Genomic DNA, 20,598 nt, shown 5'->3' with positions numbered 1-20,598 from the left:
AGGGGAAGAAAAGTAGTCAAAAAGGGGCCACTGATACAGACTAGCTTCGCATGTACTGATGGAGGAGTCCAGCTGCTGAGATTGAGACCATCTACGAGGAATACATTAGTGGAAGATTCCATAGTGCAATTGACAAGCCATTATATGTGCCTCTTGCCAACCAAAACTTCACCTCCAGAATCTTTGCTGTATATCTTACAGTGTATTTCAGGAGCTAAGTTTTGCTGTCACAAGCGTCCTGCTACCCTATGCTAGAGTGAACTGTGTCATCTATAATGTGCTTTCAAACACAGGATGTTGCAGCTGGTTTTAGGGTCCCTGGTGCACTCTACTAAGATGACTTACATGACGGCATGGGAGGAGTTTGTGGCTTCAGGGGCAAGGCGGCGGGTTTTGGCGGGGAGGCGGCAGGAAGATGTAATTCAGTTTATCCTGTCCTTAAACAAGAAGGGGCTCACGCGGGTCACAATAGCGGGTACATTGGCGGGGATCGCCTTCATGGGTAAGCTTTTGTGGGGTTATGCGCTGTCGGCTGGGGAACTCGGTTCAGGTATGTTAGAAGGGTGGGCCCGGGAGTGCGGGCGGGTGAATCTGGTCAGGAACCCCTTGACGTGGAATCTTCTAGAGCAAGTGCTGCAGAGCTTGCCACGGGTATGCAGAGATGACTGGGAACTTTGCCTGTTTTCCACACTGATGTTGTGGATATTTGTGGGGGTTTTTAGGGTCTCGGAATTGTTAGGGTCCAAAGGAGGCGACGGTTTGTTGTGGTCCGAGGTTTCCCTCAGGGGGAACAAGGTGAGTCTGTGGCTGCGAAAATCTATAATGGACCAGATGAGTGGGGGCTGATGGGTCTCTGTACAGGCAGCGGATTTGGCATTGATCTGTCCTTTTGGGTGGGTGTTGAGATTGAGAGCGTTAGCCTCAGGCGCAGAGGGGGTGGTGTTTAAGCAAGCGGATGGGCGGGCGGCAAAAGGCTTGCAGCTCTTGGCCATATTGAGGAAGGTCTTGTCCCTTCTTGGTTTGGACGGCAAACTTTATGGCACACATTCTATCTGGATTGGCGCGGCTTCGGAGGTGAACAATAGGGGCTGGGGGCAAGGGGACATCATGAGATTGGGCAGGTGGTCATCTGATTGTCATCGGCGTTACGTGTGCAGCGATCCCAGCCAATTGTAGCGTGATTGTGCATGTTTTCCCAGTCCTCATTCATGTTTCTTGTTTCAGGTTCGGTGATGGGTCCCCTCGCCAGGGAAATGTCCATATGGATCGTGGGCCATTCGTTTGTAAAATGGGCCCGAATTCAGGCCCGCTCCAGCTATTTTGGGGAGAACCTTGGATTCAACAGAGAACTGTTTAATGTTTGTTGGAAAGGAAAGGGGGGTATGCTCTGGAGAGAGCTGTCGAACGTACTGAACAGGATGTTGGTGGCCGGTAGGTGCCCGGATGTCCTGGTTCTTCACCTGGGGGAAAACTACATTGTAAAGGAGACAGGTTTAGCTCTGATGAGGTGCATGAAGCGGGACCTGGAAGTGCTTAAGCGGCAATGGGCAGGGTGTGCAGTGGTGTGAACCGAGTTTGTCCCGTGTCGGGTGTGGAGGGGGCGGTGAACCCTGGTGCAGTAGACAAGGCCAGGAGAAAGGTTAACGTGGAGATGGTGCAGTTTTGCCGCCATCTGGGCTTTTCCAGAATGAGGCATAAGGATATCCGTTATGACACACCAGAATTTTTCTTGGGCGACGGGGTACATCTTTCACGGCTCGGTATGGACCTGTATTTATTGGAGTTGAAGGAAGTGCTTGCCAGGATGTTGGGTGTGCGCAGAGGCTGAGCAGACATTTTTTCTGGTGGTCTGTGAGGAGGATAGTCTAGATAGGGGTGCATGGGGGCAGGGAGTTAGGGCTAGAGAGAGGAGGGCAGAAAAAGGTGGAGGCAGCATACACGCCTACCCTCCCGCCTTTTCCTGGGGTGCGGGGTTGTTTGGAAGTTGGCCAAGTTTGGCTGGAGTTTTGTAGTTTCTGGTTAAGTTTGGGGAGTTTGTGAACAGGAGCAGGGAAAGGTTGAGCAGGTTGTAAGTTTACATTAGAGGTTCGTTAATTACAGTTGCAGGATGGCAGGTAGGATTGTAGGTCATGGGAGGGTAGGAGTTGCAAATGATACCTTATAAGATTGTGTAATATGTATTGTTATTGAAAGTTATTTATTGTATGTTGCAGGGTGGGGGTTTATGATGTGGGGATCGTAGGGGTGGGGGAACGAAAGACAAGGGGTCAGGTAATTTAATGTATAGAGAGGTGTTAGTTTTGTAAGGCAAAGTGCCAGTGTTAATAAAATTGTGATATGCACCTGTTTCAATAAAGCGGCCTTTTACACACACAAATGGTTGTCGGTGTGGCTTGCCCCCCTTTCCTCCCAAAACCTGAAGGCGGGTTGCTTTAACATAGACTGCAAGGTTAAGCTGTGCACAGCGCATGCATTACACGTTTAACAAATAACACAGTCCAGATGCACCCCCTCACAATGCACACTTTTCTAACCTCTTGTGAGTGATGGTTTGAATTAGCCTCAGCCGTGCATAACGGACCCTTATCTGCTTGAAGACATCACCCTCTTCACCATGAATGTCATGGGTTCTAGGGATGACAGTCTGAGCAAAACTCTGCTCACTCGCAGAATTCCATGGAATTCCCCAGAGAAAATCTGTTACTCTGCAGAATTCCATGGGAAGGAACTCAGCGAGCTCCGCGAGCTCTACCCAGCCCGATGGATAGTTTATTTCCTACATTTCCATCGTGAGGTGAGGGATACAACCGAGGAAGGGTGGTTAGCTTATCTGCCAGTCTGGCCTGGACAGCTGCCTGCTACTGCTATATGAGTAAAAGAATATTTAACAATTTAACTAGTGTGATGCTCCATTTCAACACCTGCAATGAGCTGACTGAAAAAGATCACAAGCATCACATCTGTCTTCATTGAAGTGTACACACTCATTTTATGCAGTGGAAAAGCAGGTAACACAATTATTGTCACATACAATTTCTTATGCAGGCACCTGCCCGTACCCTCAGTTTGGCTGCAGCTCGCCATTACCTTTCTACGATTCTGATCGTCATGGAGCTCCATTTTGCTACCAAACTATTCTGATGACTTCATCATGTGTTCATATGCATGAATAAGTGTTTAGCGCCCATCTTGGAGTTGCCTGTTCTGACAAACTGTAGGGGTTAGGCAACTTTAAGTGTAGTGCTCTTTAAGTGTACACTGAATGCTATCATTTTCATTGTAATTTACATGTGTATGTGGAGCATATTAAGCATCATTGGTGCACCACCTTCAAGTGTTAAAGTATTGTGACGTTTACTGGAAGTGTAATTTTACTTTTCAAGTTTTGATAGCCTGTTTCAACCTTAAAAATTCAGGCCATTAGTCCTCTCCCACCTTTCCTATTATCACCAGGAGAACCACGTATCGCTTGGCAAGAGTGGTTCTGAGCTTTCAATGCATTTCTTGAGGCCATTGAGGGATTAAAAGCCAAACCAGAAAGAAAAAACATGTTTATTAGAACACTCTCTAGGTATGGAGGGTCAAGTAATTGTGCACATTTTCCTCCTTATACACCTGATGATGAAGAGCAGGAAGAAATGTAAGTGGTAAGAGAATGTAGAAACATTACTGTAAACATCTCCATCTAGTTGTCAGAAGACACAAATTATAATCAAGAGAGCAATATTCTAAGGAAACTGTGGATATGTATGTGGTCTCCATGTGAGTACTTGCTGCAAAATGTGAGTTTGGAATGATCAATGATCAATTGGTCACCAGATATTATAATAAAAAGATTCAAGAGAGGCTGCTGACAAGTGAAAATCCAACTTTGGAGGAGGCGTTGGATATTTCAAACTGCATTCAGGGTTCGAGACAATATCTCAATGAACTTAAAAAACAAATGATGACAATAGTGATGGTGTATTAATTGTCAATGGATCCAAAGCGTCCTCAAAGAAATCCATGGAAAGAAAAGAGTTGTAAATAACAACACTCTTTCTTACAGATGTGGATGTAACTTTCAAATTGCTTCTTTCAAACAGTGTCCTGCTATTGTAAAAGATTGCACTAAATGTGGCACTTCAGGCCATTTTCCATGAGTTTGTCACAAGAACACTAAGAACGCTTTGGTGAATGTTGTCACTGAAGAACTGGATCCAAGGTTGACAAACAGCATGGATAACCTATTGTTATGTGTTAGAGTCCATAAAAATGCTTTCCCGAAGACCAAGTATTGTGTCGAAGAATTTGTGATGGGGTAAGAGGATATTCCATTGTTGACTGATTCTGGGTCAAAAATTACAATTATCTCAAATAAAACTTGATAAAAGGAAGTGTACTGTGAGACAGAATTTGCTGTGTCCCTTTTAATATCAGGAAAGATTAGAAACATTGCTTGATTAACTTTTTAAGGAAGGGTTGATAAAAACTGCTGAATCTTTGTTATGATTGTCCCCCAATTTTGTGGCCTGTGAAAAGACACCTGAAAGCCGAATAGCGCACCAGTTTTTCCAGGGGTACAATATAGAGATTAAATCAATCAATCAGTCAATCAATCAATATTTGTATAGTGTGACTAATCACCCATCCAGGCACTGGGTAGCAGGACTCAGTTGAAAAGCCAGGTCTTTAGTCTCTCCCTGAAATCCTCCAGTGAGGGTGATGTCCAGAGATGGAGGGGAAGACCATTCCAGTACTTGGTGGCCAGGCAGGAGAAGGTGTGGCCTCTGCTGTGGCTTCGGCAGATGTGTGGGGTTTGTGCGAGGGTGAGAATGCAGAGCGAAGCTCTCTGGTTGGTTGGTGGAAATTCAGGCAGCGGCTGTTGTATGCTGGTCCTAGGTCATAGAGGGCTTTGTAGGCGTGTGTCACTATCTTGAATCGGCATCGTTTCTGGAAGGGGAGCCAGTGGAGGCTCCTGAGGTGTGGGCTGAGGTGGGTCCATTTCGGCAGGTTGAGGATGAATCTGGCCACTGAGTTCTGTATCATCTATAGTTTCTTCATGAGTTCGGTTGTGGTTCCTGTGTACAGTGCGTTGTCGCAATCCAGTCGGCTGGTGACTAGGGTTTGAGTGATGGTTTTCTACGTACACCTGGCCAATGAAGAGACATTGGCAGAGTCAGGAGACCTTCTACATGGAGGCTGGTCAGGGACCTGCTTATTGGGGTTGGGATGCTGCCTCCATTAAGTTGTTCCTGGTAGGGGCGTTGGGTGGTGCAAAGCGGGAGTGAGAACGGGTAGGAAAAGCAGGTGGCTCCTGGCAGCAAATAAGGTGCAAAAGATCCCAGTGCCAGAACTGGAAACATTGCGAAGTACAGGCAGCCGAAACCCTGGGCAATGGAGAGACGTATGGAGAGTCAGGAGACCTGCTACATGGAAGCTGGTCAGGTACCTTAAAAAGGGTGTGGCTGAGGGAAGACCCCTGCTGAACCACACAAGGTAGCTGAAATGGTTCTACCCTGCAGTCTCTGTTGTATTAGGACAAAATATTGAATTATAAATATCAAGCTACAAAAATTTTAAGTTTTTTAATAATGTAACATAAATATCATGATGCAGAAATATTGTTGACAAGGCTATTGATTTTCAAGGTACACAATATAATTTTCAAGGATATCTGTGTTTTTAATACTGTTTTCAATAATACAGTTGTCAAAAATATCATTTTTAAATTATCTTTGTGTTCTAGTTCATATATTCATTTTAAGGGTTAAATATTGTTTGTACAATTGTTGACAATATTATTAAATATAGTTTGTAATTTTAAGTTATTTATCATTTTTAATTTAATTCTTAATAGTAATTTATAGTGTCATACCGGGTTGTGAGCTCTGTAGGGTGTACAGGGTGGTAAGTTAATTAAGTATAATTCATTAATAAGATTTTTTTTATTTAGTATTATTTATTTAATTGATAGTTAAGTATGTAAATTCTGCAATTCTTATAATTTTAAGTCATATTTTAGGAGAAGGTTGTTGGGTTTGTAGCGGTTTCCAGTGGGAAGTTATTTAAGTAATATGATGAATAATTATTAATATTTTTTGTGAAATGGGGGTGCCAAAATGGCGTCCAGATTTCACTTTGCAGGAATTATCAGACCTGTTATCTCTCTGTTTGGCTCCAGTGCAATACACGGAACCACTTCGAACGACATTTCAAGGAAAGCTATTGTTATGAAACCAATTGTCTAAAAGGTTGATATGTGGACGCTCATTGACTATGGGAGCATCCATAGTTTATGGTATTCCAGAAAGCCTACACTGGCCATTGTGAGCAGGTACATTCCAGTCATCACTTTCATTGCTCTGATGAAGTTCCCAGGTTGGGAATGAAACGCGTTGGCTGAGTGTCTCAGTTTGGTGAATTTTAAAGAATTTAAAATAAAGAAATTGATTTTTTACATCATTACTTGACTACTGGACTTTATGATCTGCGCACCCCGATTTTAAAAAAAGTAACTTTTTGATCTGGAGCACAGTAGCGTCATGCAACGGCTGGCGTTGGGGTAGGTTGTGCAGCAGAATCACTAATTGGAACTGGCATGAGGTGCTAAACTAGAGGTCCGCTGTTGCTCCACTGGACAGTTATTATTATTTGTTAATATTTGTATTGATTGTTAATTATTTAAATTGTGTAATTATTATATGTTTAAAGTTATACTTTATAGAAGGTTGTTGAGTTGTAGGGCTATAGGGTGGAAAGTTAATAAAGTAATAATTGATTAATGATTAATTTAGTATTCCTTATTTAATTTATTATTAATTATGTAAATTGTTTAATATTTATATATACTAATTGCAGGCTGTTGAATTTGTAGGGCCATACGGTGGGAAGTTATTTTGGCTATAATTATTTAACAATTAATTATTCATTTATTAATAAATATGTAATTGATCATTAATATGTTAATTATGTTATACTTCTTTATTTTAGTTATATTTTAAGTGTGGACTGCTATGTTTGTGGAAGTGTGGGAACTTAATTGGATAATAAACTAATATAAAATAATTCAAAATGTAATATTACAATTTGTAATAAGCATGTTAATAGTTTAATTGTGTTTTTTTAATTATTTATATATAATTTTCATATTAGAGTTGTATATTTCTGGTCAACTAATAGGTTTATTAAAATATGTTATGTATCTATAGTGAACCCTTATTATGTAAGGGTTACATAGTAAATGCAACCCTTCCGAAGTCCAACGCTTTCATCACTGTAGCACACACTGGACTGGGCTTGCAGGGGAATAGAGTGGGAAGTTAATTAACTAATAATGAATTAACGGTTAATCATTTAAGGTATTATTCATTACCTAATGTATTAATAATTGTTTAATAATTATATATTTTACACTATATACTAGGTGCAGGATGCTGAATTTGTAAGAGCATAAGGTGGGAAGTTATTTTGGCTATAATTATTAAAAAAATAATTATTAATTTCTTAATAGATATTTAATTTATCATTTAATATGTTAATTATGTTATACTTCTTTATTTTAGTTATGTTTTATGTGTGGGCTGCAAAATTTGTGGAAGTGTGGGATCTTAACTGGATAATAAATTAATTTAAAATAATTCAAAATTAATTATTACAATTTGTAATACGCAAGTAAATAGTTCAATTGTGTTTTAAATTTTATATTATAATTTTCATATTAAAAGTTGTATATTTCTGGTCAACTAATAGGTTTATTAAAATATGTTATGTGCTTGTCCCTACTGTTGCACAGACTGGAGTGGGAATAGTAAATAAGAATAGTAAATTTAACACCTCGGAAGTCCAACGCTAAATTAGTGAGGTTGAGTGTCACATTTTTTGAATATCAATTTAATGTAGATAATATACAAGGTGGAAGAATGATGACTGTTTGTCATGTCTTCCTGTGATAGATTATGAGGGTGCAGACATGCTCGATAAGCAACATGATGTATTTTGTTTGTGGCAAATGTGATGTGGAATAAAGCTAAATGTGTTTTTCTAGTTAAGGTAATGGAATATATGGGGAAAATATGGTCTAAGGAAGGAAATCTCTATCGGGAGCTGCAATCGAACAATAAAGTGTAGACTGAATTATCTTTTGAGTCAGGATTGTTATTTTGGACTGATAAATTGATTTCTCTGAGTTGCATCAGAACACACTTTTGAATATTGACTGTGAGGGAAATTTAGGAATGACTCTCAATAAAAAGAGACTGAGGGAAACCTACTGGCGGCCAGGCATGGATAGGGATGTGGAAATATTCGTTGAGAAGTGTGGTACTTGTAAGAAGAATCACAAAGGGCTGAAATGTGTCACACCACCCATTAATAAAGCAGGAGCCCGGAAAATGTTACACAGAATTAGTATATATTTTCTGGGCCTTTTGCTGTTCATCTAATTTCTAAGCAATTTGCTATTGTTCTTGTAGCTCATCTATTCAAGTGCTTGAACCTAATGTTTGTGAAAGCGACTAATACCAAGACTGTTGTTACTTTTCTTACAGATGTGTTTACTAGGAAGGGGTCTCTCATAGAATTGATATCGGACAATGAAGTGCATTTTGTTTCTTTGAATATAAAAGAGTTTTTGAATGGGGAAAGTATTAAACACAAAAATGTAATGGCCAGGTGGAGAGGGCAAACAGACTGGTCACTGAATGTGTTAGGGGAGTAAATATTGAGGGTGTGGAAGTTCAGAATGCAATTTGTGCTATGTTGTGGTCTTATCACAACACCATATGCCGTATTACCTGAGTTTCACCATTCATGGTCCTAAGTGGCAGTGCTTAAGATCTGCTTAAAACTGCCTGGTTAAATAAATTGCCTAGGGTGGCTTTGTCCAACAGAATTGGGAGGAACATTGGGTTTAAGCGCACTAACATACATTTTCACCAGAAGACGACCAAAGATAAAATTGATTTGGGAAAAACTGAATTTAAGGTTTTAAAAGGAAGAGTGAAGTTTGGTTCACCATGTCAGATTGAAAAACATAGTGAGAATGGATGTGCTGTGAAACTTGCAAATGGGCATTAGTGGAATGGTGCATGTGTAGTGAAGGTGACTAGAGAAGGGATTGAGAATTCTGAACAAGGTACTAACAAGTTAATTGTGTTGGATGATGGGGAAAGAAAGCCTACAAATAACTCCTACCTTTAAAAAAGGCACATTTTATTAAGACGATCAAAGGTAGTGATATTATTAAAAAATGTGAGATGTGAAAAGAGAGGTATTAAGTGTCTCTCACATCTATCTCCGGGAGAACCAGGTCAACATGTTTCAGATAACTTTCCACCCTATGGATCAATGGCTTTCGTCAGGACTATAAAGTTGTTTTTTAGGATTCCTTCATGAAGTCAAATTAAATCAAATCAAATGGGACACTTTCGTTCCAACTTTTACATTTTTTTTGGCTATATGGGACTATTTCTCTAGTCCTTAGTTTTTGTTTTCGAAGATCTTCATAGGTCTGGGCAGAGGCACGGTTTTACTATTCCTTTCATTAGAGAAGAGAATATTAGTCCTTCAGTGTGCAGTTCACGAAACATCCTCTCCAGCCTGTATCTGACATGGTGGATACCATATGGTAAATATAAGCAAGAAAAGTAGTGAAGAGGTTCAATAGGTAGTGGACTTACCCTCCTCCGTAAATCATGAAAAAACAAACGGATCCCAGATGGTCTCAGAATCCAGAGACAATCCCTCTTGGTGGAGGAAAAGACACAATGATGTAATGATCAGTGGCTAAGTACGCCAACAGGAGACATGCCTTTGGCGGAACAACACTGTTGAGGGTCGCACATCAATTTTGGTGTTGCCCTACCCTTCCACCCCCGTCTTAACACAACTCTTCCACTCCTTTTGATTTTACATGTTCCTTTAAGGGAAGTTGCATGGAACTTTAACTTCTCCTATCCCTCTTTCGAATGTTGAGGAAAAAATTGTCAACAGAATAGAAACATGCTTACTGGTTTGTCCCAAATTTCCACTAAGATGTCAAATGATAATAATGCAAGTACCAAATGTATATGCAAAGTTCCATTGAAATTTAGGGATTTTGTGGTTAATTGAATCTCTATAGTTCACTGTTTTAATAACTGTAAGTAGTTATACTTTAAGGATTTTGTTCTTAATTGAATCTCTGCAGTTCACTGTTTTGTCAATTGTAGGTTGTTAATCATATTTGTTTTTTTTGTGTTTTCCTGCTTTCCTTCTTTTTTTTCAAGTTTAATAATTTTATGGAGTGGGAGATGTATTATGTTCTTATTTTTTACCCTTCCGATTGCTGGTGCCTCATCTTGTAATAGAATATGGAATTTTTATTTCCCTTCTCCTCATGAGGAGAGGGACAAGACGGAGGAAGGACGGTTATCTCGACTGTTGATCTGGCCTGGTCAGCTGCCTGTTACAGATATACAAATAAAATAATATTTTACAATTTATACTGTGTGTCGCTCCATTTCAACAATGAGGATGGAGACATTAAAATAATTCAGAAATAGGAGGGCCATACGATCCTCACCAAAGAGGGTATTATTGACTAAATGTTTGCCTTGAATTTTAAAATGTTGATCCATGTCTCATCTGTTTACCTATTTTAAATTTAACACCCAGCACAAACTATTTTAAGTATGTTGTCCACCAGGAAAAATGAACTAGCAAAGACCAATAACGGAGAAGTAACTGAGTCTGATAACTACCTGGGCTACGAAGGAGTGTTCCTAAGAAGAAAAGTGAAGATATCTTGTGGTGCTGACCTGAATGATATAGAAATGTATATGATAAATAATGATGTATGAAGAACAAAAGAGTAACAAGCTTACTATTATGCATAAAAATAATTATGTGCCTGCAAACTTTACCTAGAGTAAGGCAGAAGTGGGCATCTTACCTGATTGGACTCCTGGAGAAGCTTACAGGATGGCACATTTCTTCCACATTTGGCAGTGCCTCCTCTTAGGTAGATCCTCTGGTGGCATTGAGGGCCCTCCACCTGTACAGACACATCTGAGAAGCACACACACCTTTACATACTTCTTCTGATAGTGTTAAATCTTTCATATGGCAAATGGAAGATTTAGTCTTACTAGTGGAGCTAAAGGCAGAGGCAACCCTTGGAAATTTCCTTGAGGGAGTAGTGCCAAAAGGTGAGGCCTCCAGTCTGGTCAGGCTGAGTTGACAGAGTCATATTAGCAATTTTTCAGCACATACACAAAAGGATGGATTTACAGCATTCAACAGTTATGCATTGGTATTAACCAAGAAGTGCATCACTCCCTGTGCCCAACCCGTATTCCTAGTGATATGAAGCGCATTCAAGCAGAACGTGCATCCTCCAACATTTCCATGTTCCTTATAGCACGGCCCAGGACATCTAAAATGTGGCTAAATGCCTTGCCATTGGTCTCCACCCATCTGCAGGAGAAAGGAAACCAGGTTTGAACAACCTCAGGTGTAAGGCAATGTTTACCTTGGATTTTGTACCTCAGGCAATTGCCCCTTCTGAACAAGGAAACCTAGTGAGTAGATAGTAAATGGAGCAGTATGTTACAAAAAAAATCAGGCTCTGTACTGTGGGTGCTGTTGTTTATTTGGTTGAAAAAAGGCTTCAACATCAAGGTTTAGACAGCTGGAAAATGAAAGAACAACAGGAGCTTCATTGGAGATGGAGATCAGTATGTCCGGTATTGAATCCTTATCAAAATCAGACTTATTGTCTGCCACCCCACTGGTCTCCTGAGTAGTGGAGGTTAAGTCCTCGTAGGTTCCATCTGAATTTCTCACAGAGGAGGTTATAGCATGCATTTGTTTGTGTTGTAAGGGGAGTCAGGTGAAAGCCTTTTAGCACTAGGTGGGAAGTTGCACAATAGTTTTGGGGGACGTTTTATGATTGGAAGGTGGGTCTTAGTGGTTATATTCAAATTTCTTCAGAGGTTAATGGCACGTTAGTTGTCTCTGAGTCCTTCAGTGACTGGAGATCCAAGATGCTAGGTCCTTCAGTCACCTGGATTGTGGCTCCCCTGCAGGCTGCAGCAGCTTGCCACGCCTCTCTAATGTACAGGAATGCAAAATCTGACATGAGGGTACCAGGTGCTCCAGGGCACATTCAAAAGGTTGTTCCAGGTAGCAGTTGGAGTCTACAATGATCACAAAAACTTGATCTTGAAAGGGATATAGGATAGAAGCAAAGGGGTGGCCCCAGCATAACTTCCAGTATCTGACACAATAAAGAATTCGATAGATGGATAAAGACACAAGTAAACAACTACAAGGGTGGGAAAAGTTGACTGATCTTCTAAGGGGTGTGCCCCTAGAAACTGAAGATAGAATATCGTGGTATATGAATACTGAGGATAAAATATCGAAATCAAGAAAGTAAAAGGTAAGTGAGTATAGATTTTCTCTACCTAACTCCATATCTATGTACCTTGAAGATATATATATCTTCAAGGTATGTGGATGCGGAGTTTGGAATAGTAAATCTATATTTCCGCTATATGCACCTACCTTTCGATGTTTGGTCTTCAATATTTTGGACATAATATTCCTTTATCACTAGTCATATCCTCTATATTCAGTAATCCAATCCTTCTAAGGGAAAACATATAGGATAAAATAAACCCCTTTGCAACTCAACTTATTGAATTCAATCAGAGTGAATAGTCTCCTGCCTTCTGTTTTTGTCACTGGCTTCATGAGTTCTTATTACACTGCTCAGATATTCACCACTTATATAGTTCTTTTCTCTTAAACCATACACAGCAATTGTTTTTTTGATTTTTCAAATTGCATTTAGCCAACTACTACATATTACCAAGATGGTGCCAACAATTGTATTGAATGATATTGCAGTAATACAAAAATTTAACATTTCTCATCACCAAGAATGCAAACATGGGCATTTACAGGATTTTATTTTATTGTTATTGCTATTACATTATAGAATATGTTTCTGAGATCCCTCTGATGTTTTATACAAGGCAATATGGTAGTCATTTGTCTGTAAGTGGGGCTCTTCACAGCAAAGAAGATCTCTTACTCTCCTATGGAAAATCCAAAATGAAAAGGTACAGGGAAACAGTATTCACCTAACCTTAAATGGCACACACCTCACTCACATTAATCCAGTAAACACTCAAATGCAGTCCACACTCTAGACTCTGCCCTCTTTCCCTTGGACTGTGTGACTTTCAGGACACCACTCTACAGCTTCAGTCTCCACAATGAAGCCAGCCCAACTCAAGAGGAAGAAGACATTCACTGAGGAAGAGACAGATATGGTTACATTTGTTACTAACCATAACAGTGAACTACATGTGTGGCAGGAGTTGAGAGACCATGTCAATGCATGTGGGACAGAGATATGCACTGTGGGGAATTTTTAAAAACCGGCAGAACGTGGATAGGCTGGTGAAGGGGTGGTGTAAAAGGTTCAAATGAAGCACATGGCAAAGACTCTTCGCGTAGGCAGACCCAGAATCCTATCTCACTCTCCGCTCCATCGATGCATGCATTCTCTACACCATCACCTGATATGTGGCCACACTGATATCTATGGGGGTACTATAAACTGGAGATTTATTGTTTTGGTTTTTAGTATACCAACACTGATATGAATGTAACTGTATTATATATATTTACATGAAACGTACCTGACATATACGCATATTGTAATTCCACAGGAATTTATTGTGCTCATTTATATCATGCCATATCAACTATGAAGGTCCTCTGTAGTGTACCCATCTGCCAATTGCCACCACCCCCTCTTTTGCTACAATATGTTTCGCAACATGTATGCTGGCCGCAGACAACAGATCGGTGGCAAAAACTGGTAAGTTTACAGCAATATATTTTCAATAAGTATAATCATATTTCCCTCTCCACAAGTATCTGGGTACATTATATAACTTTCTAAAATGAATAGAAAACAGTTTTCCTACATGTTTAGGAGAAAATAGAAAGTGTAATCTTGCTCCCCTTCTCCTGCTGAATACATCCTTCCATTGTTGTACTGATTTATTAGTAAATATATCTATGGGTCCCTTATCACCCACTGTAGACACACTTGTCTCCTTTGCATACATTTTTTGATAGTTTATTTTATTAACTCTACTTTACAGTCTTTCATGTTGGGTTAATTTATGCCTACTTGATAACAACGTTGTCCCACTAAGTCTGGTACTGGAGATTGTAATGTTCTTTAATCCATGCGCATGACAGACATCTTAATATACTCCAATAGTATTAGTGAACACAAATTACTTTTTTTGTATTTATCTTCACCGTTTCGTTCATATACTGGCCCCTTGTGTCAACAATACATCCCATTCATCAGACATCAAAGCACATCCTGCAAGCATCAACGTGGCAAACTGCCAGCCGACGATCAAGCAAACTTCTGACATCAATACATGTACTAATATTTATAATCATTTCTATATTTTTTTTCTGTCTGTAATGCCTGTCCACTTACCAGTTTCTCTCCCTTCCAATAGTAAATTGAGCATATCTTTAGAGGGTTTTACTGTCTTGAGGAAATTAGTGCTAAACATCACATTTAACCTCAGTCAAACCAACACTAATCTTTTTATTCTGGGTCTAGAGATACATGTCCATCACCTACTTCAATGACCCAGTTTCAGCAGCTGCAAACTAAGGTTCTGACCATGAAGGAAACATCCATGGTCAAAGAATTTATTTTTTATTATAATTAGGGGTGTTCCACCTACGGGATCGGCGAAATTTGGCAACTCCGCGTTTATCTTGTAACGCAGAGTTCTATCCATAGTCCACCAGTCGCTATTAGGCAGAATTATTTTCCGCGAGGATCCAAAATGCGAGCATAAGTCAGATTTGGCATCTCCTTACGGAATTTTTTAAAGTGAGACCTCGCGAGCCATCGCAGTCAGAGGGATGCTTCTCAAGTAGATTTGCGTCCACTCAAATAGATGTTCTATTCGATGAGCAGCAAAACCAACTGGATTGTCCTCGCGCTCTGACACACTGCATAGTGCCAGCTGCACTGATTTCTCAGCGCTTCTGGCGGTAACCTGCAGTGCAAGCAATGCAACGCATATTTTCCACTTGTTGGTGGAACTCCATGGAATCTTGCAGTTTTTTATGTAACTCTACGGAATTCTGTCGAGTGAAACTCCACAATTTTCGCCCACACCTAATTATAATAACCATTAACAATGTATAATAATGTAATGTATTATTTATATTTCATAAAGTGTCATCTAGTGATCTCAAATAATGGATAATCTATCAACTTTGGGAATACACACAACTTGTAATGTGAAAGTAAATAGTTATGATGCTCTTTTCCTTTATATTCTGGTGCCAATGGGCCTGATGATGATCTCTTAACAACCACAAGTGTAGGGTGGTGTCCAAGGAGAAAATTCTAACATCCTCCAAATCGCCATGATTACAGCCTCCACAAAGGAAAAGATGGAGGGGAAGAAGGAAGAGATGGTTGCTCCCACCCAAGAAGACATCTTGAAAGAGATCTTAAGGCCTGCCAGCAGTCACCCTCCAAGGTAACTCCTATGGATCCCAGTACATTGGCTATGCAGGAGCCTCCTTACCCATTACCACTGCTTTCAGCTACCCCGTTGCTTCACTCTCTCATGCTTCACCCCCCCAAGGCAAGTTCAACTCTCCAGCTTCTGAGTGAGAGGAAATCTTTGGTCAGGAGGATTTTTCCCCAGTTCATCAACCTCTCACCTGCGATTTCCCAGATGTCAACCCTCAACATAATGAACAGTGTGCTGGCATTGTTAGATGGCCACGCCACTCATGTGTGTGTGTGAGAGAGTAGGCGTAGCATGGTCAAATTTAGGCCTGGGTGAAATTTCAATTATGGCAGAATAAATTGCATAATTTCAGGAAGATAATATTATGCTTGTTATGTGAAATTCACGAAATTTTGGCAGTATGTTACTTTGCGTAATTATGTACCATTCCTGGTAAAAAGTTACTGCGAACGTGCAAATTGCGGTAAATATTTACCAAAAACAACTGAATGCAAGAGACTGTTGTTCACCCTGCTTTTGTTTAAATTAATCATTACCTGAAAAACTGTTGCAAAGAGGGATTTTGTGCTGAAATATAGAGAGAAATAATGGAATTGCATTTCATGTAAATATGGTAATTTCATATAATTTAGCCATCATTTTTCACAATTACGTGAAAGCAAGTTATGCTAATTTGCACACCACTTGTCAAATCCTGTCCTCAGGTTTTCCAACAACTATCATCCGTGTGGAGAGTATTCATCATATGGTTTGAGTTTGCACCATTCTAACTCGCAAGAATTGATACCTGGGTTGGAGAAACAAAGTAATGTCTTGGAAGAGATTAGAACATCTCACCAATACATGGCAATACTACGCCAAGAACATTGCCAATCATTGAAAGAGGAGGATGCATGGCAATATCACTTTGTGATTCAGATGATACATGCTGTATCTTACAGATGCCTGTTCCAGTCTACAGGGTCAAGGTACATACCTGAGTCAATGGCAACTTATAAGGGACACCCCTCCAACAAACCCTGCCAACTATCTTTATGCACCAACCACAAACTGACCAGCTCACATTTCATCATTGCAACTATTGTGGCTAAGTTTAAGAGACTAAGGGCCAGATGCATCAACCAAAATTGCGAGCGCAACTGGTGCGAATTACCAATTGCGATCGCAATGGAAAGAAACGGCATGCATGAAGAGAAATCGCTAGAAAAAGCAAATTCGCAAACGCAAAATTGCGAAATCGCTATATAATCGCAGAATCAAAGCCAAACCCCATTTGCGACTCGCAAGTAGCGAGAAACCAAGAAATTGCGATTAATATAGCGAAATCGCAATATCCAAATAGCGATTTCGCTATAAAATCGCATTTTCCCATGCATGTAATATCGCAAATTGCGATTCCGTCATTATTCGCTATTTAGCAAGAGCAGTTTACAGGGAATCACAATCAGGTGGTAAAAAAAAAAAAAAATTCCCACTCACCTGCCTGACATCAGAGGTGTATTTAAACACTCCCATGAGGCCCCAGTGGCCTTCCACAATGGCAGGACTCTACATATTTGCGAGGAGGAGAAGGATACTTGCAGCAGGCCAGGCCAGAAGGAGAATCCAGGATAGAATCTTCCGTCTGCGCATCACATTGTTAGGACAGACAGCTGAGCAAATTTATGATAAGTACAGGATGAATGCTGCTATGATACTGGACTTAATAGATGAATTGGACCCACTATTGCAGCGCCAAACACATAGGAGCCAGGCTATACCTACTCATGTCCAGGTGCTATGTAGCCTCCACCTCCTTGCCTCAGGTAGCTTCCAGGACATAGTGGCAGAAGCAGGAGGGGTATCACAGAGCTCCCTTTCGCGGTTCTTCAAATCCTTCCTGGCCGCCATGATGACTGTCATCAACAACCACATCTCCTTCCCCACAACCCCACAGGAATTGAGCCAAACAAAACAGGACTTCTACCAAGTAGCAAGGTTCCCACACGTGATTGGATGCATTGATTGCACCCACGTAGCCATATGTCCCCCTGCCGTGAATGAGTATATATTCCGCAACCGTAAAGCATATCACTCAATCAATGTTCAAGCAGTGTGCAATGCGGAAAACATCATCACCGACCTTGTCGCACAATACCCAGGAAGCACTCACGATTCATACATCTTCCGCCATAGCGGCTTGCACACACGTCTGCTCAGGGGAGATTTTGGCAATGGACACCTGCTAGGTAAGTGCAATACTATACACATCACTGACTTAGTCATGGCAATGCATAAGTGACTCTGACATCTTGCCTCTTACTCTGTAGGTGACAGTGCATACGCGGTGAGGCATTACATCTTGACTCCCTACCTGAACCCAGCCAGTCCACAACAACAGAGGTACAATGCAGCCCACATCAGGACACGTAACGTTATAGAACGGACATTTGGATTGCTCAAGAGTCGCTTTCGCATCCTGCATAAAACTGGAGGAGCTATGCTGTACCAACCGGAAACCTGCTGCAGGATAATTGCTGCATGTGCAATGTTGCACAACATAGCAACAAGGAGAGGCATCCCCATCGAGGAATCTGACACAGAGGGCAACCAGCCCCCAGCACAACCACGCCGTGCACATATTGCCAGTTCAGCGGAGGGACAGAGGAAACGTGCAGACATCACCCAGCATTATTTCTAAGGTATGTAACAATGACACACAACACTCATTTGCATTTGTAGGTTAACTATTTATTATCACGGCTGGCGGTATGGGGTGTCAATACAACCTGAAATGCTGTCCATTAGCACATTAACCCCATGCACCAATGGACAGAGGAGACACACTAAGGACTTGTCATGCAGTCACTAAGAATGTCTTGAACATGGTTACGTCACCATGAGGTCTAACACCCCTCCAATTTGTTTTACCGTCTCCTCCCTCTCACACCCAAATGTCTTTCTCCTGCTTCAGCATCTGCATTCGTAGATGCTGCGGGAGGTGCCTGCCTACGGCTACTGCTCCTCCTGACAGTGTTGAGTGGCGCACTGATGCTGCTCAGGCTGGAAGCCTCACTACCCTCTTCCCCTGTAACGTCGCCCTGAACACTAGTGCTAGCCTGCATCATCTCCACAGCTGTAGTAATTTGCCCCAGTGCCTTGGACACATCCCCACAACAATGGGCCATGTCAATCTGCATTCCCACAGACCGACGTGACAGGTGTGACACGCTAGTGCTTATCTTGGTGTTTGACTTGGTATAAGCCTCCATGCATGCGAGAAACTGCCGATGCCTCTTCCTCTGTGAATTGTGTCCCTCGTGCATCACACGTGCAACCTCCAGGAGGGCGTTGTTGGATTCCCTGTGAGCCTCCACTATGGCAGTTGTGAGCTCCCTCACACTGTCAGCCATTGCAGTGATGTTACTGTTCATTTTCGTCATCTGCAGGTCAATTGCTCCCATGTGCCTAGCTTGCACGCGCTGAACCCGCACCATCTGCGACTCCACGCCACCCCACTGACTGTGACTTCCTGCTTCCTGGGACAAAGTAGGGCTCCTTGGTCTGCGTCGTGATCCTGACCGGACATGTGCCTGCGGTGTTGGTGTGTGACTGGCACTTTCACGGCTTGTAGTAGGTGTGCTAGATGTATGCTGTTCTACCTCCATTGGCTGTAGTGGTGCAACTGTGGCCCTGCGTCTTGCTGGTGCCTTTCCTTTGGATGGTGGTGACACAGGTTTTGATGCCGCAGTCTCTTGATTGGGCTGTGTGCTCTCTTCAACATCACTGTCATCAGTGTTACCTTCAGCTGCATCTGTGATGTGAAACAGTGCTATGTTATATACATGTGTTTCAATAGTTCTACAACCTTAATAAAATGACACTTTTCTGTTATGACTGTCTCTCATCTATCACTGTACTGCTTATTATTAGCATTTGGGCTTACTGTGTTGGATTCCAACTGGCACATGGGTACTACTGACTACAAGTACCATGATGCATTGGGCTCCCTATGTTAAATGTGTGCAGGACTATTTTAGCTGTAATTTTAGCAGGTGAAATCACATTTGGGCACTATCAGTATGTGCTTTGTGCTGTTGATAGTCATGCATCTTACCTTGTGTGCTACAGGCTGCCCCAGATGTGTCCAGGATTGTCACTCCTACGACTGCTTCAGGATCAATAGTGCCCTCAATCATGTCCTCCTGGGGTGTGTTGTCTGGGACTGTTGGGCCTCCTCCTCCAGTCCCCTTCGCCTCCTTCAGCCTTTCAGCAACCTTCTCCTTTGCACGACTGCGCAGGTCGTACCAGCGCTTCTTGAGGTCATCAATGCTGCGGTGTGTGACCCCCACAGCATTCACCTTGTCCCTGATCCTGGTCCAGATTCTCCTCTTGTCTGCCTCTGGCACTTTAAGGGAGAGCTTGCCAAATAACTTTTCGTGGTTGTTTGCAACCTCTTCAATGAGGATGTCAAGTTCACCCTCACTGAATTTTATTTTGCGCTTCCTGGCCACTGCTCCCTCCTCTGTGGCTGGTTGGGACATGGCTGTCTCCACCAGTTAGCAACCTGCTGTTTGTTTGCTTCTGCTCTCACTCCCTGCACTCAGCTTCTGCCTCAGAGTTCAACTGTGCACAGGTGGCAGCATGGGCTGATTGACTTCCTGGTTGTGATGTCATCAGCCTGCTCCCAATGCGACTCTGTAGTTTTTCACGCTCCCGCTTTTAGCGAACTCGCTAATTGCGATATCGCATTTAGCGATTACGCAAATTGCGGGATCGCAAAATGCGCGATTGGAATTATTTTACTATTGCGATTACTTTACATGGAATCGCTAAAGTATTTAGCGATTTTTAGCGATTCCTTGATTTTTCGCTATCTACATCATGCATTGGCTATAGCGAGTCCTTATTTGCGATTCCTTAATAATCGCAATTAAGGATTCGCTATTTGTTTGCATGATGCATCTGGCCCTAAGGGGCATATGTATCAAGCTATTGTGAGGTCGCAAACACTGCGAATCATAAAAAGTGTTTGCGATCGCAAAATAGCTTCCTC

At 41.6% G+C, this 20,598-nt stretch overlaps 1 protein-coding gene across 1 annotated transcript; it reads right to left on the bottom strand.

Moving 5' to 3' along the window:
• Window positions 1–18,305: 18,305 nt before the first annotated feature.
• Window positions 18,306–20,086, bottom strand: LOC147683796 (uncharacterized). Its single transcript, XM_086942578.1, has 2 exons — window positions 19,660–20,086; window positions 18,306–19,356 (listed from the first exon to the last, which is right to left on the bottom strand). Exons 1-2 carry the CDS (start codon window positions 20,084–20,086, stop codon window positions 18,470–18,472), a joined length of 1,314 nt encoding a protein of 437 aa, XP_086798704.1. The 3' UTR covers window positions 18,306–18,469.
• Window positions 20,087–20,598: the final 512 nt, after the last annotated feature.

This window comes from Lissotriton vulgaris, chromosome 11, assembly GCF_964263255.1.
Source record: "Lissotriton vulgaris chromosome 11, aLisVul1.2, whole genome shotgun sequence".
Lineage (NCBI taxonomy): Eukaryota > Metazoa > Chordata > Amphibia > Caudata > Salamandridae > Lissotriton > Lissotriton vulgaris.
This window is presented reverse-complemented; position numbering and strand designations above follow the sequence as displayed.

Excerpts from the sequence above, each read along its gene's own strand:
- LOC147683796 (XM_086942578.1), bottom strand. The coding sequence starts at position 20,086 with ATGTCCCAACCAGCCACAGAGGAGGGAGCAGTGGCCAGGAAGCGCAAA. Across the intron at positions 19,357-19,659 it reads GGCAGCCTGTAGCACACAAG|ATGCAGCTGAAGGTAACACT; the intron begins GTAAGATGCATG and ends TTCACATCACAG.